The 15,184-nt window shown below is 43.3% G+C and overlaps 1 protein-coding gene across 1 annotated transcript in view; it reads left to right on the top strand.

Annotated features, from left to right (window-relative positions):
- Positions 1-15,184, top strand: part of MLXIP (MLX interacting protein) — a 43,761-nt gene that overhangs the window by 10,735 nt on the left and 17,842 nt on the right. The window contains 5 exon segments of the mRNA XM_084216911.1: positions 11,088-11,194; positions 11,512-11,597; positions 12,853-12,942; positions 13,223-13,264; positions 14,326-14,497. Coding sequence (XP_084073037.1) covers positions 11,088-11,194; positions 11,512-11,597; positions 12,853-12,942; positions 13,223-13,264; positions 14,326-14,497 — 497 coding nt within the window.

The following is a 15,184-nucleotide window of genomic DNA, read 5'->3' as shown; positions in this document are numbered from 1 at the left end:
TTTAGAAAGGAAGGACTAAGTCAAAGGATTTGGATATAGTTGTGAAATATTTAGATCTGTTACAGAGCCAGAGAAGCTCTTTGAATGTTGTCAGCTTATTTCAAATGAAGCGTTGTGATGGGAGAACTGACTTGATCAGGAATACAAATATCCTCAAGGAGGGAGCTGCAGTCAATTCAGGTAATTATAAGCAACCGTGTTTGACACCTAAAGCAGAGATTGTTTTGGTTTCCCAAAGCAATTATTTCACAATCTGTCCAAAACCTGGGGCACCCAAGCTGTTGAGTAGTCACCATAGTGGCTGTTCTCTACTAAAAATGTTATTATCCCTCCCTTTCAAAGCAGAGTCCTGCCAAATCAATGTACATACTCAGCTGGAGGGGAAAGTGTCTATAAACAGCAAAAAGAAACTGTGTAGTTCTTCAGTTCACTTTTAGGGAGTGAGTTAATATATTGGCTAATATCATTTTCCTTTAGAGCTGGGAGGGGCTGGTTGTTGGGAGCTGGCAGGAACACCCTAGGGACAAGCTCGACCAGTTGTGACCCTTCCCAAAGCACCTGCTCACCCCTGCTGGGACCGGGCACGGGGAAAGCTGGACCTGGGGCACCCTGGGTGGGTCTTCTTACAGCCCTTGCCAGAGCAAGTGCCAGGTGCTGGAGTGAGCTACACAATGTGTCAGTATCAGCTGGGAAAAAATTCCAGGCGGCGTTTGGTCTCTGGAAGCTGCAGATAAGGCCAGAGTGTGTGGCTGTGGCTGCTCTCTGTGGCAGCAGCCCTGTTGTGTGCTGCTGTCTGAAGGTCCTGGGGATTCCATGGTCTTGTGCAAGCACAGAGCCAGTATGTTTGTGACTGGAATGTCACTGTGATCTGAGTCATTCTTCCTGTGAGGAAGGGTAATCTGCAGCCAGACTGCATGGGAACCAGAGGCATTCCTAAATCCTGGTCTATCGTGCTGTGTGAAATTGTTAACCCTTAGAGAAAACCATGGGATAAGATTGCACTTACTTGCTTTATCAAATCAGAAAATGTTACTGAAGAGCAGAGCTTTGCTCTGCAAGTAGATACATAGAATTCTGCAATAAAAGCTAATTCATTACTGTTTCTAATAAAATCTTGGTCTGTGAAGGCTGTTGTTTAGGAACTCAGCGTGGATCCCATCTGTTTTTAGTATCCAGTTGTACAAGTAGAACCCTCAAATCTCCAGTAAAAATCTTAGCAGAGCTTAAGGAGACTAAAACTTTTATTAGCAGTTTTTATTAGCACATTAGTAGGCTTGGTGTCTAAGCTTGGCAGCTGGTGATTATAGTCTGGGTGCATGTAACAGGCTTTTGGAAATAGAGAGACAGATACTAGGAAATTTTGAGAGGTTGCTTCTCTCCATAGTAATAAACATGTAAAAAGTGTTATTTACCTTTCACATGAGCTTTCCCAAGGGACTGTTGTGTCCCCAGGACAGGATTCTACAGAATGAAGGTTGGGACTGGTTTTTTGTGATTTTGGCACGTAGGAAAAACACGGTTCAAAGAAGACTTGAGTGAGGGTCATTTAGTGACTTGGTTGTTGTTTTGCTTGTAGTAAGATTTGTGAAAGTGCTGATGCTGTCACATGTTTTACTGGTGAAGTCACCATTTGCTTTGGGACATAAACCATCTCAGTCTATTTGAAAGTCAGTCCAGACATGTCTTTTAACTGGTGCACAGGTGAATGGCATGTGAATTTCTGGACCATGTTGCTGCTTGATATTTAATCATGGTCGTTACTGGGAGCAAATGAGTGACTTAATAAGGGCATCATGCAGTAAAACAAGGTCTTCCTCTGACTCTTATTGTATATAGTGAGGTTAAATATTGCTTTTGGAAGTTAACTGCAATGAAACATTCAGCAGGACTGGAGCCACCAAGGACAGGGTTGATCTCTCCATCTGTGTGTGGGAACCTGGCATTGCCCTTGGCCTGTCCAATCCTAGAAAAGCAACGGGAGCCATCTGGGAAAAGTGTGGTGAGGATTATGTGGCATGAGCATTATTAGCTGCTTCCCTGCCAGCCCCATGTCCCAGTTAATTAAGGAAGGGTCACTCACGCAGCCTTCCCTGCATTGCAGCAGGCCAATCTTCACAGCTCCAGTTTGACTTGTGACCCACAGGTGGAAGTTTGTTTTTCACTCTGTGTTCTCTGAATGTTCAGCCTTCCTGGGACTGTGGCCTTGGGTGGGTGGATCCTGGAGAGTTTTACTGTGGTGTTTGAGATGTGGCTGCCCGCATGGCACGACCATGCACAGGGCAGTGGGGTGTTCACCGTGAATTGAAGGGCTGGTTTTGGAGGAACATTGCCAGAGCACTTGGTTGCACACAGATCCAAGAAAGGTCTAAGTGGAGACTTTTCCTGCGAGTTGTGCATGACCTTTTAGAGACTTTATTTTTTTCCACATTCCAGGCTATTCTATGTGAGTTCTGGAAGGAGTTTCCTCCCTTCATCATCTTTCTATGGGATTTTGATTGGTCTTTGAGTAGTTTCAGTAGTAACACAATGGTGCCTTTACCCTGCTTCTGTCTCTTGTGTAGTTTCTGGTTCAGCTTTTATGTAAACTTTGAATAAGCTGTGTGTGCTGTTGCAGTCTTGAGTCTGTAATAACTGAATTTGGGAATCAGCCTGGTGTTTTTCAAGCTGCAGGGAGCTGGCTGCAGACAGCTGGGATGAAAGCTTTGTGTCACAAGGGGAGAGCTGGGAGAGCATCTCTGCTTTTCCAAACCTGTAAGGCGCTTTCAGAATAAGATCCCTGAAGTCTTGCAGTGTATTTATAGGATGTAATGTTGTTCAGAGAATGTTACAGTATCCTCTGTGGCAGAAGTGCTGGTTTCGGGTTTCTCGAGCATGGTAAACAGCTCTGGGCTCCGGTGGTATGTGTGCTGCTCAGAGAGCTGGGCTGATCTGCCACGCTGATAGGGTTTGTTTGGGTTTTTCAGAAGCTCTGTGTGTGAAAAATCTTTTAAGTCCCAGATCATCACATCTTGATCAGTTCATTAATCTAGGCTGGAACCTTAATGATCAAAAAGACTCTGACACATTTATAGCTCTCCGTACGAGAGGGTCCCTCACCAACAACCATCCTTTTAAATAATGGATGTGTACTGCAAAACCCTATCAGTTCCTGATCATCTGTATTGGGAAACAGCTCCTTGTAGTGAGTATTGTGATTCTGAGAAGGTTGATGGAAAGCCAGTGGCCGAAATCAAGTCTTAGGAAGAAGTGGAAAATTTCAAGACACTGAAATAAGTAGGATCACTTCCCTTTATATTGAAGCAGCTCTAAAAAATGACACTTCCTTCCACCACGCATGAAAACATAGGAAGCACTTCAAAAATAAGGAAAACAAAATGTATTGAAGAAAGAAAACCAAATGTACCTGATTTGATGTGAAAAATATAAATCTAATCCTTGCTAAAGCTTACCCTTGCTTGTGGCATTTCTAGTGTGGAGTGTGTGGCTGGGAAATGCTTGGCTGGTGTTCTGTCCTTGCTTTGCCACTGACACACTTTGTGCCCATGGGCAGCTGCTCTTCCATCCTGGCATTTGAGATTTGGGCAATGAAAGGGGTGGGATGTGCCTCTGAGCCTGGATCTCAGAGCACCATGTGAGTTTTGTGTGTCAGCTTCTTTTTCCATGATGTGGTTTCTGGTAGTTCTTTAAGAAGGTCCTGATTTTTGACGGTGGAAGTGTGTGGCCTTTTATAAAGTGTTAATATTTATAAAGTTACAAAGTTAAAGACAGCGAGGCTCAGGGAGAGATTTGGGGAGGATCAGCAGTGACAGATGTGATGGTAAGGCCCATTTTCTCAGCCTTTTGGCTGACTTATTAATGACAGTACTTAAGCAGCTTTTTTCTTTTCTTGCTGTTCCAGTCATGTACTAAAGTGAGCCACTGTTGGACAAGTGTCTGAAAAGCAGGAACATTTCTAGAAATATCCTTTGATTTCTGACTGGAAATGAGAAACTGTCTAAATATTCTGAGTCTTTAAATAGCCACTGGCTGAAGGACACCATAGCCTTCAAGTCTCCTTGATATTTGTACTGATCTTTATGTTTGCCCCATGCTGTTTTCACCCTTTCATAATCTGCATGAAACCTGCCTCTGGTGAAGGCACTTCTCAGTGGTCCTTCCCAGCTGCCTGCAGCCTCTCCCTGCACACAGCTGACCCTGGCCATGTTGTGTTGGACTAAAACTGCAGCAAGAGACTCCTTTCCCTGATTGGCACAGTGATGGTGGTTTGAAAAAATGTCAGGGTAGGTGTGACAATGCTCCCAAAATGTGAGTTTTTCAGCTGTTCCTGAGAAGGCTGCCTTGACACAACACCTGCCTGGTCATTCTTGAGTCCAGCATAGACCAGGTTGTCAGAGCAAGAGCCCAGGCACTGCAAGCTTTCATTTATGCAAATTACATTAAACTTCCAAGCTTAAAATAGCATTGAATTTATAATATAAATAAATCAACATTTCTTGTGGATATGTTGGGGCAGGAGTATTTGCTTCAGGCATACAGCTGACCTTTCCTGTTCCATTTCAGGAGGTGCATACCTGAGCCTGCCTGTGTGAAATCAGTCAAGATAACATGTTTCTTGGCAGGTGTTGCAATCCCAGTTTGCCAGTGGCTGAATTTGATCTTTATTTTTATTTTTTTAACAGCTCTTAATAGATAATGCTCATGGCAGAGGAAAAATATTTCTCTGGTCCAGTATCTCTGTCTTCAGGATGGAAGTATTATTTTCAAAAGGTGGTGACTCAAACAGTGGGGGACATTTTGGTTGTTTTAAAGTGTTTAATTCAACTTGAGCACAAAGCTCCCTGCTGTCCTTTGTGGTCTGTGGGCAATAGAACATCCCTCCACAACCCTGAGCCTGCTGCTGCAGGAGGATTTCAGGGAAGGAAGATAAACCAGGTAACGAAGAAAATGATCTGCCCTACATCTGGCTTTTAAAATGAGCTCTGTCTGGGATTACTATCCTCAGGCTGCAGCTGGGATTAATTTTGTAGGTAGCAATGTTAAAACCTGGTCTCCACACCAGTCCTACACACATTCACACTGTGTAGAAATGTTTTGGTTTCTCTTGCCTGCCCCTTTGCTCTCACACACAATGCATATAATCTGATTCTCTGAATGAACCTTTGTTTGGGGAAATACTGTTAGTTTTGGCTCTTGGAGAGCTGAGCTGACAGGCCCAACTCCCCAACAAAACAGATTGGAGATGACAAAACAAACTAAAACCACGCCTTTAAAAAAACTGCTGGGGAGAAGCCAGAAAGTTCCTTTTCTGTGTTGCTGAAAAAACTAATCTACTTAGCTACTGAGCTATCAAGTCTGAATTTTGTCCTCTACTTAAATTAAGAGCCTCATTGCCATTACCTGTAATTAAAGTAAAATTCTTACCCTACCTCAAAAAACTTTATGATTGTGTACAGGAAGGAACTGGGGGGAAGCACAGAGGAAGTGGGTTCTGAGGCTGGAGCTAATAAGGCAAAAAAGAGTTGTTTTAGCACAAGGGCAGGAGGAATCCATTACCTAAACAGGAAAGCAAAGGACATTTCTGTAGCTTGTTCCCATAAACTGAATTGACAAAATTCAGATTTGAAAACAGAATAATTTGCTTACAACCATAGCACATTCGACTCTGGTGATCTGTAGAGGCGGTTCCTGCAGACATGCAGTAGCTGCTTTCCAGCCTATCTGCTGGGACTTCTGGGAGTACATATTTGGGCAGCAGGACAGGCCTGTGGAATCTAATCCACAGTGCTTGGAGGTTTGTGTTTAAATTCCATGTACCATAGATCTTGGCAAGGTGCTCTCTGAGGAGAAGAGAAAAAACAACACACTCCTAAACTTGGGAGCCAAATGTAGCCAGAGATTTTCCTTGTACCAAAAAAGTGAAAGATGAGAGGGTGGAAATGAGGGGTTTATGTGCAAAGCACATCAAAAAAATCCATGTCCTACTTCTACTGTGTCACTCACACACTTTGTAGCCATGGGCATGTAATTCATGTAATTCCTGCATCCCATCCTCAGAGGGGATCTCAAAAACTTCTTACTCAGTGCAGCTTTTAGTTCGCTACAATCCCAGGATCATTTCCCAGCTGCAGTTCCTGCTCAGCGACTTTTACACGTCATGGTGTGGAGAATGAACCTAAATTTTTCTGAACAGGGAAAGGGGATTTTTCAGGCTGATGTTTACAGCAAAGTTTTCCCTATTACTGTTAGAAAAGGATTTAAACATAAGGCTCTGGTACTGTTGTGAGTATTTCTGAGGGAGATAAAAAATGGGAACTGCAAGTTGAATCAGAAACAGCTGAATAAAGCATTTGAGCTGTGTAAAACCCATAAGCTCTACCATGCTATACCATATAGTTTCCATTTAATCAACATCTATTTAAACTACTTGTTAAGTGGAGGATATATGGAATTTATGTTAATATTTTAAAGTCTGCTTCTCTGCCCCTTCAGTGCTCTTTATAGAAACCAGTTTCATAAAATGCTGGCGTGTCTTAATGCTAATAAGTAATGAAAAATCCCTAAATTTCTTCTGGGTTTGCATGCAGATAAATGCCCCTTTCTGCCCAAATCCAGAGGGTGCTTGTGTCATGTGGATTTATGCTGACTGAAGTCCATCTTAAAATCATCTGATTAAGGGAGGAGAACAGGGGATTCTTCTGTTGTGAGTCATCTCATCTCAGAGCTTGATCCTGCTTCTACAGATGTCAGAAGGAGTTCTGCATTGGGTTTATTAATTGAATGTTGTTTGAGTACTAGGGAGGGCTACTGGTTTAAATTTTGCAGCAGTGAATGGCATCTCATGTGTATCTGTTAAGAAGGATACACAAAGAGCCCTGTCTCTACCAAGTCCAAAGCATCACTGAAATATCCTGCGAGATCATTAACTGAGTGTTACTAACCTAGAACAAAACAATGAGATTCTCAGAGACAATGCTTGTAAATGGATCCTGTCAGGGTACTGTTAGAATACAAACCTGCTCCCTAATTACATTTCAGTTGATGGAAGAAAAATTTAGAAATCAAAGGTGATGAAGGAAATCAGGTCACACTCTCACGGTGGATGTCTCTTTCTGGTACTTTGCTGCAAATTTTGTGATGTTTGGAGGTTTGTAGTTGTTTTATAACACAGCTGCTTCCACTGGAGTTTTAGAAATGCAGAGATGTGAGAGATCAGTGCCCTGTTATCTCTTGGCCTAGGTGGATCTCAGCTGTCTGAGGTGTGGTTCCTGAGCTGGGAAAATGCTTCTAGAAAACCTTGGGAATGGACTGCAGCCTCTCTTGGTGTATCCAGGACTCCTTGGTGGAAGTGGCAGCCTCGGGTGCCTCTCCTGTGACAGCCCCACGACTCCTCCAAAGCACGTTTGGGCTGCTGCATCCAAGGGGATTTCCAGCTCTCTTGGCTGTTGAGCTAAACCTCTTTTGGCTGGTTTGCTCTGATCAAATCACTTGATGAGGATATTTAGACTCGGGAGGTGGAGATTTCTACATGGGAAACTGAGCTGAGCTGCTGGAATGCAGTGCAAGCCACCCATCAGATGGCTTTCAGCTGCTTTGATTTGATCTCTGTGTGATAGTGAGGAGAACATGAAAGTCACCTATTCTTCAGCATTGCTTCCATGAGCTGAGCTGCTGGCAGCAGCATCCCCTGCAGGATGCACCCAGGAGCCTGGCTCCCTGTGCTGCTCAGCTTGGGCACCCTCTCTGCAGCACCAGCATTCCCACAAGCTGTGGGTGCAGCTGTCCTGGCTTGTTCTGTGTGCTGTTGGGCCCAGTTCTCCCTTGGGATCTTCTCCTGCTCCCCTTGTTGGGAGCAGCACATCCCTGCAGAGCTCTTGGAGAGAGGGCCAGGACCAGGGCCGTGCTCTGGGGTTGTGCTGCAGGTACATGGGGACCATCCACCTGTTGGGAAGTTGCTCCACGTTTGCTGTAGGAGTTGGTGTGGTCTTACAGAACTGGCAGGAGCAGCAGCCAGATGGTCTCTCCAGTTGTTTGGGTTTTTTCCTTGTTGTTGTTTTGCTGCTTTAAAATCTGAAGACTGCTTTCAGTTAGGCAGCTGCTCTCAGTCACAGTGCCTTTCAAAGTAATTGACTTTCCATTGACTTTGGAATTTGGAATAGTGTCTAAATATTGTTGTCAGCTTCATGCTGATTCCTCTCCACTGAGGCTGAAGTCGTTTCACTTATGACCTCAAGCTGGACTTGTGTTTTGCTCCCATGGGAACTAAAAATAATAATTATTTTAAGAATAGGTTCTTAATCACTTCCTTCTTTTGATGTACTAGTCTTGTTTAGCATTTTCTAAGAATGTAATTGAAAATATTTTAAACTATTTGTGTTTTAATTCCAGTTTTAATTAGCTCTTTGAAGATGCCAGGAGTGTACCAGACTTGATTACAATTCCTTTTAGTCTTTTTATAGAAAAGCATTTGCTCTTGTTATTCTGAGTGCAGATTATTAGAGTTTTGTTGCTTTGGCAAACTGTCGAGTCACACAGAGCTGTGAAGAGATGAACATTAAGTTGACAGATTTCTTAGTCAAAGGCATGTGGGTACTTTGTCAGTGCTGGTGATGCATCAGCACATTAATCTCCTGTCTCCAAACTGTTAATGTACAGATGAGAAACAGGAAGAGATGGGCTTTAGTCTGGGTTTGAAAGGGAAGATGAGGTGTGCTGCAGTGGTTCTGAGGCAGAGCTGGCTGTGCAGTGAACACCAAAGGTGTTGGGATAGTTTGCAGTGGTGGGAGAAATATTAAATGGGTGGAGATCCACTCTCTGCTCTGACACATGGGTTAGGTAACAGTGAGATGAACTAGTTGGACATCTTCCCATTAACTAAAAATCGTGAAATTTAGAAGTGGAGTCTTGGGAGATATATTTCAGAGTGGCATATGGATGCACTACTGAAAAGAAATAATCCAGGAGGATTTCCTAAATGTCTGTGACCATACAGATGGTGCTGAGTGTTTTAAAACCCTGTGACAGCACAAGTACATTAAAAATAATTTTTCTATTTCTTGCTAATAGTTGACATGGTTTGCTCTCACTTCCAGTCAGTGAAGTTGCTTGCTTCAGCAAGTGTGTTTGTCTTGGGGGTGCTCATGTTCTATTTTGTGTACCAAATTTTGTTTGTACTTTATTTTTATTGAGCACCAGTGTCCCAAAGGCTGCAGCAGAGCCTTGTAGCATGGTCGAGTGTACAGCCTAACCCCCAAAGGGGCAGCTGGGCATGGACAGGGCTCACAACGTTATCACTTAGCTGCTCTCTTGCTGCTGGGAATTTTCCTTTTAGTGAGGTTCATACCCGGTCTCTGCATCTGCTTCCTTGTGCATTGCAGTTTATTTTTAAAGAGGATGAGGAGTTAAAAAAAAAAATCAGTCAGGAAACAACTCATCTACTGATGCATTGCTACAACCTGTTGCCACAACTGACATTTTATATAGTAGTAAAATTGAAAGAGCAGAGCTGATTTTCATTACCTATCTCTTGGCTGAAGCCTGGCATTTGCTCCTCTGTTACTGTCAGAGTTTTGGGAGTACCTGAGAGCAGTTGTGGTGTCAGCAAGGGAGGAAAGAAATGGTGAGCCAAATATGTGAAAAAATGTTAGTTTAATATCCTGTTATTGGCTGCTCTGGCATTCTGGTGGCTTTTGTTTAGGCTGAGGACTTTTTACTTGGTTTTAGTCTTACAAGTTTTATTAAAAGGTTTCTTTAAAAAGAGCTGCTTGTTGGGAGGTTTCCCAGACCAAGTAGGAAACTGGGAATTATCAGTTCTCCACCCTCAGGCTCTATGCATGGGCTTTGGTGAGCCAAGGGAAGTGCCTTGCACTTCTGTAGGGTGTACTTCTATTTGCACAGCGATTTTAGAGCTTAAATGTGAAATGATCTTTTAAGGATGAATAATTCCTCTCTGAGTTCATTTGCACTGAGTGTGTGAGGTAAATGGCCTGTGCCAGGGCACTGTCTGTGCTGGTACATCCAGTGCCACTGCAGTTCATGACAGAGACCATTCCTGACTGACCATGTGCTCAGGGGATCTCTCAGAGAGGGCAGAGTGTGTGTAGGTGACATTGCTCCTGCCACTCCTTCCTGTCCATCACTCCTTGACCTGATGCTCGTGGTGTGTCAAGGTGAACCTGTTTCCCGTGTTGTTGTATGGGTTGAAGTTGGTATTGCTGGTCCAATTCCCTCATAGCAAGGTTGCACAAACAGCAGAGGAGACATAAACTTAGAAGATGTGGGGCTAAAATCTCCCAAAATGGGGGAGAAAACCTGGGATAGGCATAGTTCCTATATTTTAATCTCTGGTTTGCAATTTACTGAGTTATGAGTATTTCCTACTTCCCCTGTCAATTGTATGGATGAATGATTCATAAAGGTGTGTTTTAAGGGCTGGGTAGTTTGTGTTTATACAGTCCTTACTAGAGTCCCTGCTGCTTCGTCCTTTTTCCTTCCATTTCCCTTCCATCTACCAGGAGCATTCATGCAGAAACCATTTCTTTTTCCAGCCTTGCCTTTCCTTGGAGAAAAGTTGCTAGCCTGTTGGTACTCCTTTGTGCCCTGCTCTGATTACCAGCAGTGTAAAATTGGTGGATTATATTTTTTCATGGGCCAGAACCGGCATTTCATTCCTCCTTTCCAGTGTTACCAGCCTGGAAAATCGAATGGAACTGTATCTGACCAAACACGCAGAGAAGCCTCTTAATTTTAAATAATCTCAATCCCAGTTGGTGGAAGCTCATAGGTGGGGATTAGAGAAGGTGAGGTACTGGCAAAGAGAAAAGTGTGGGTGAAATTAATTTCATTCCTGCTGATATTCTTGAGACCAGTTGGGACAGTTCTTAGTTCTTATGGAGGACACATGAAAACTGGATTAATCTCTGGCTCCTGGTTTAGTGAGCTGTGGACAGTAGAAGTTGTGACTGGCCAAGCATGGTTTGTTGTTGTTTCATCTGCTGAGAGTTCTGCTGGTTTAGGGGGATGCTTTGTCTTGAAAGGAAGGGGGAGAGAAAACCTGAAAGCAGAATGATTTGTTGTCTGTTTTGTTGCAGCGGAAGGTTGGTTTCACCAAAATGGAAAAATTTTAAGGGATTGAAGCTTCAGTGGAGAGATAAAATCCGTCTCAATAACGCCATCTGGAGGGCCTGGTACATGCAGTGTAAGTACCGTGCTGGGGGCGGGTCTTCCCTGAGACACCGGTGAGAACTAGAGAATTGAAATTATTGCCTAGTGAAAAGCTCGGGGATCTGCTCACGGTCTGATGTTCCAGAGGCAATGCCGTTGGATCAGGGCTTTCCTGGATGTGCCCACACCGAGGATGTGCTGAGTGCTCCAAGCACAGCCCGAGAGCTCCCCGTTTCATGTTGTTCATCGGGAAGGAATCCTGGCTAGGCTCCCTGTCACACCTTGCCACTGCAGTGACAGCTCTGCAGGCCCTGCTCGTGCTCAGCGCCTGCATTGCCGTTGTTGTTTCAGACCTGGAGAAGCGCAAGAACCCCGTGTGCCACTTTGTGACCCCTCTGGACGGCTCCGTGGATGTCGATGAGCACCGGCGGCCAGAGGTGTGTGGGAAACCCTGGGAACAGCCCAGTGAGCTCTGGAGTTTGTAACAGGATTTTCTGGTCTGCTGGGAACAAGGGCAGCATAGCCAATCTGTGCTCTGGTTTTATTTAGAAGGAGCCATTAAAAGCAGAGTGAACCCGGTTGCGTGAGTTCATCACATTAGGATGATCAAGGTGCAACCAGAAGGACATTTGTTATCTGTGTGACTTATGTTAATGTTGTAGTTTAGTGAATCATAAATCACAGAAGTGCTGTTTGAATAGTTAAGGTTTTGGCAGCCCTTGCTGTCTTCTGCCTGGAAGTCGGTGGGAAATCAGAGTGATGACTATTTTCAGGACTGAATCTAAGTGACCCTGGGAGAGTTTTCTGTATTTTATGTAATTGGAGAGGTGTGGTTTCCAAAGAACAAGCAATTTCTTTTTCTGTGTCAAGGTAGTTTCGCAGACAGATCAAATATGAGTTTGTGTTCTTTCATTTTTGTGCTCCTGTAAACATAAATGAAAACTAACATCTGCCCTCTGGCTCCTTGCAGAAAACCAGTGAGGCCCCTTGATGTGGCAATATGTGGCTCTCTCTATACTGCATAACTCTAGAGTAATTTATAACTCAGAGGAGTTCCAGATGAATTTGTGGAACTGTCTCAGGTTTTTGAAAGAACAGTGTTGATGTTTGTGTTGAAAGTGACCCTCGAACACAAAGTTAAGGCTCTCATTAGTCTGCTCTCCCCAACTTACACACTGCTCTCTGTGATACATTGAAGACCCATATCGTGTGATCCTTTTGTTGCCATCAGTGTGGCCTGCAAGGTCCCTCCTGAGCTGGACATCAGATTTCTATTGCTTTGTGTCATTCATAGCAGCTTTTGCTTACGTGTGTGTCTGTGCATGTGATCTTGTGAAATTCACAGGATATTGTGTGCTTTATACATTATATTTCAGTAAATTAATTTTTAAGGGGGGGTTTTTTGCCATTTCTTAACTCTTGCTTATGGTTGAGCTGCTGTGGGAAATGCTGACAGTGCAGTCAGATGTCACCTCGTGTTTGGTTTTTGTGGGAAAGATGAAGTTAGTACTGTCAGATTTACTCTGTGATAGCTGAACTCTGGGACAGTGTGGGCTGCTGATACATGAGCTCAAACAGAATTAGCATGCTTTCTTTTGCATTTTTTATGCCTGAATATTTGCTTGGAAATGTATTGAATATTCAGCCCTTATGTGATTCTGTGTAATTCATGGTATGTGTTTGTGTTCTCAGGCCATTGCAACAGAGGGGAAATACTGGAAACGAAGAATTGAAATAGTCATTAGGGAATACCACAAGTGGAGAACATACTTCAAGAAAAGGGTCTGTTGGTTTACATAGTGAAAGTAGTTTGCTTGAATTTGGTCAGTATGTTGTTGCTTTTTGAGTTTTTCTATCAGTTTTTCTGGCATGCAAGAGTACTTAAAACAGATGATAAGCTGGTACAGACATGCTCATCCGATTAGTTCCACTTAACTAAAAATTATTGTGCTGGGACTGATTGTGCATGATTGGATCTTTAAAATTTTGCAAAATCAGGTCTTCCACTGGCACATACAGGACTTATTCTGACTTCACCATCTGTTCTGTTCTCCTTTTGCAGTTACAGAAACACAAAGATGAAGATCTTTCAAGTTTGGTCAGGGTAGGTAACACCACTGAGAAGTGGCAATATTTATGCTTGTAGAACCCGCAGTAGATAACAAAGCTGTAACGTGCAGTAGCTTGCTTTGATTGTAATCTAAAAATGAACATCTTGCTTAACCTATAATTAAGGTTAGACACCTTAATGTTCTGTGCCTCAGAGAGCAATGTGAGATTTGTAGCTTGAATTGGATGGAGGAGAGGTTGAATGTAAAGTGCTGTGACAGAAGAAATGGGAATCAGCATGGCATGCCCAGAGAGATCAGTCTCTTTGAGGGCTGGCACATGATTTCATCTTGTTACTGAGTTGTAACTGGCACTGCTGCTTTGCTTGTGTAACTGGATCTGTGAAGATGTGGGAGCTGTGTTTTGCAGATCTTCCTGCTGTGCCCACAGCTCAGGCAGATTACATGCCAGGATCCTATAAAAGGACAAATGGTTAAAGGGACAGTGGTATCACCATATAGTATGTCCCCTTAAACTATCAAACCTACTTTGGGTATATAAACTGGTGGTCAGAAGCACTGTTCTGCTGTTTTTGCAAGGCAGTGCAGTTTAACTCAGCCTGTAGTGAGGGATGTGTAAGCCAAGTCACATTGTGTTGTATTTTTCATGGGCAAAAAGTGTCTTGTGCAAACTTGGAGTACAATTACACTTCACTGCCAGTCAAAGTTTCAGATATATTTCTCAAGACAGGAGTTGTTTTTTGCATTCTTGCTAGTCATGTTATTTTTAATCATTATTCAAACCAAGGGATCGTTAAACTGGGGGCAAAAATACTTGTGTAATCAATCAAACAAAGAAGTGTTGTTATTTGTCTTATGTCCTTCTAGTCAATATCTGGGTTTTGGGCAAAAATCTTTCCCAGAGTGTTGTGGTATTTCAGTGAGCTGAAGTTGCTGGTGTATCAGAAGCACTGCTGAAGAGTTTGTCCGTTTGATGGCTCCTCAAAGAGAGGTTCTTCCTTTAAAAATGTGAAAAATGAGGGCTGCTTTTATAGATGTGCACCAGACTGCTTTGGCATTGCTAGGCAGCCTGACCTCTCCTCCTTTCCTTTGACAGGATGATGATGTGGTTCTCGGGCAGAAAAGAAGGTATGGCAGAGAAACCCCTGTCCCCATGGAGGAAGGCAGCCTCTTGGATGCAGACATGCTCATGTCCGAGTTCACCGACACCCTGTTCTCCACGCTCTCTTCACATCAGCTGGTTTCCTGGCCAAATTCCAGGGACATAGGTATTTGCTGCAGTGAGAAACCCTACAAAAACTTTGCTTTGTTGCTTTGCTGCTCCTGTAGTCTTGCCTAAGAAATCTGTCTTATATTGCTGATACAGATAAAAACAGGTCAGGGAATGTAGCTGTCTTATGATTCTGTAGGTTACAGAATCCCACTAAATGATCCAAATTTAATTTCTGTCTTAGCTTCTTATGTGCTGCTCCCAGCTTTGCCTGCCCCCTAATGTTGCTCTGAATAAATCTTTATTCAGAGCAGTATTTACTTTATCAGTGGTGAAGGCATTGTGATTTATCTCAAAGCATAGTTGTGTGTGTATTTTTAAGGGAGTGCCTATGTATTTTTGTTTGGCTTTGTCTGGAAGAATCAGTGCAAGTTTCATCTGTACAAACAATCCCAAGAGCTGTTCAACTCTCTTTGGAGGCTCTGACTGTCTGATGGGACAGCACATGTCCACTGTTCACCATCCTTGCTGCAGGGATGTCTGAGCAACTCCAGAGCAGGCATGGTTTACATGAATTGTACTCAAGGCAAATGAAATGGATGATGGTTTACTTTAAAATACTCTGTTATGAGCTGTGGTAGATCAGGCTGTGCTTTCCAGTAAGGTTTTGTGTAGTGCAGCTCAATTAGAGCCTTCAGGTTTCACCTCTTCTATTTTAGTAATTGAAAGTTTCATTCCTCAATGG

This window comes from Fringilla coelebs (assembly GCF_963513975.1).
Source record: "Fringilla coelebs genome assembly, chromosome: 17".
Lineage (NCBI taxonomy): Eukaryota > Metazoa > Chordata > Aves > Passeriformes > Fringillidae > Fringilla > Fringilla coelebs.
The sequence above is the reverse complement of the archived record's forward strand: the minus strand, read 5'-3'. Positions and strand labels throughout refer to the sequence as shown.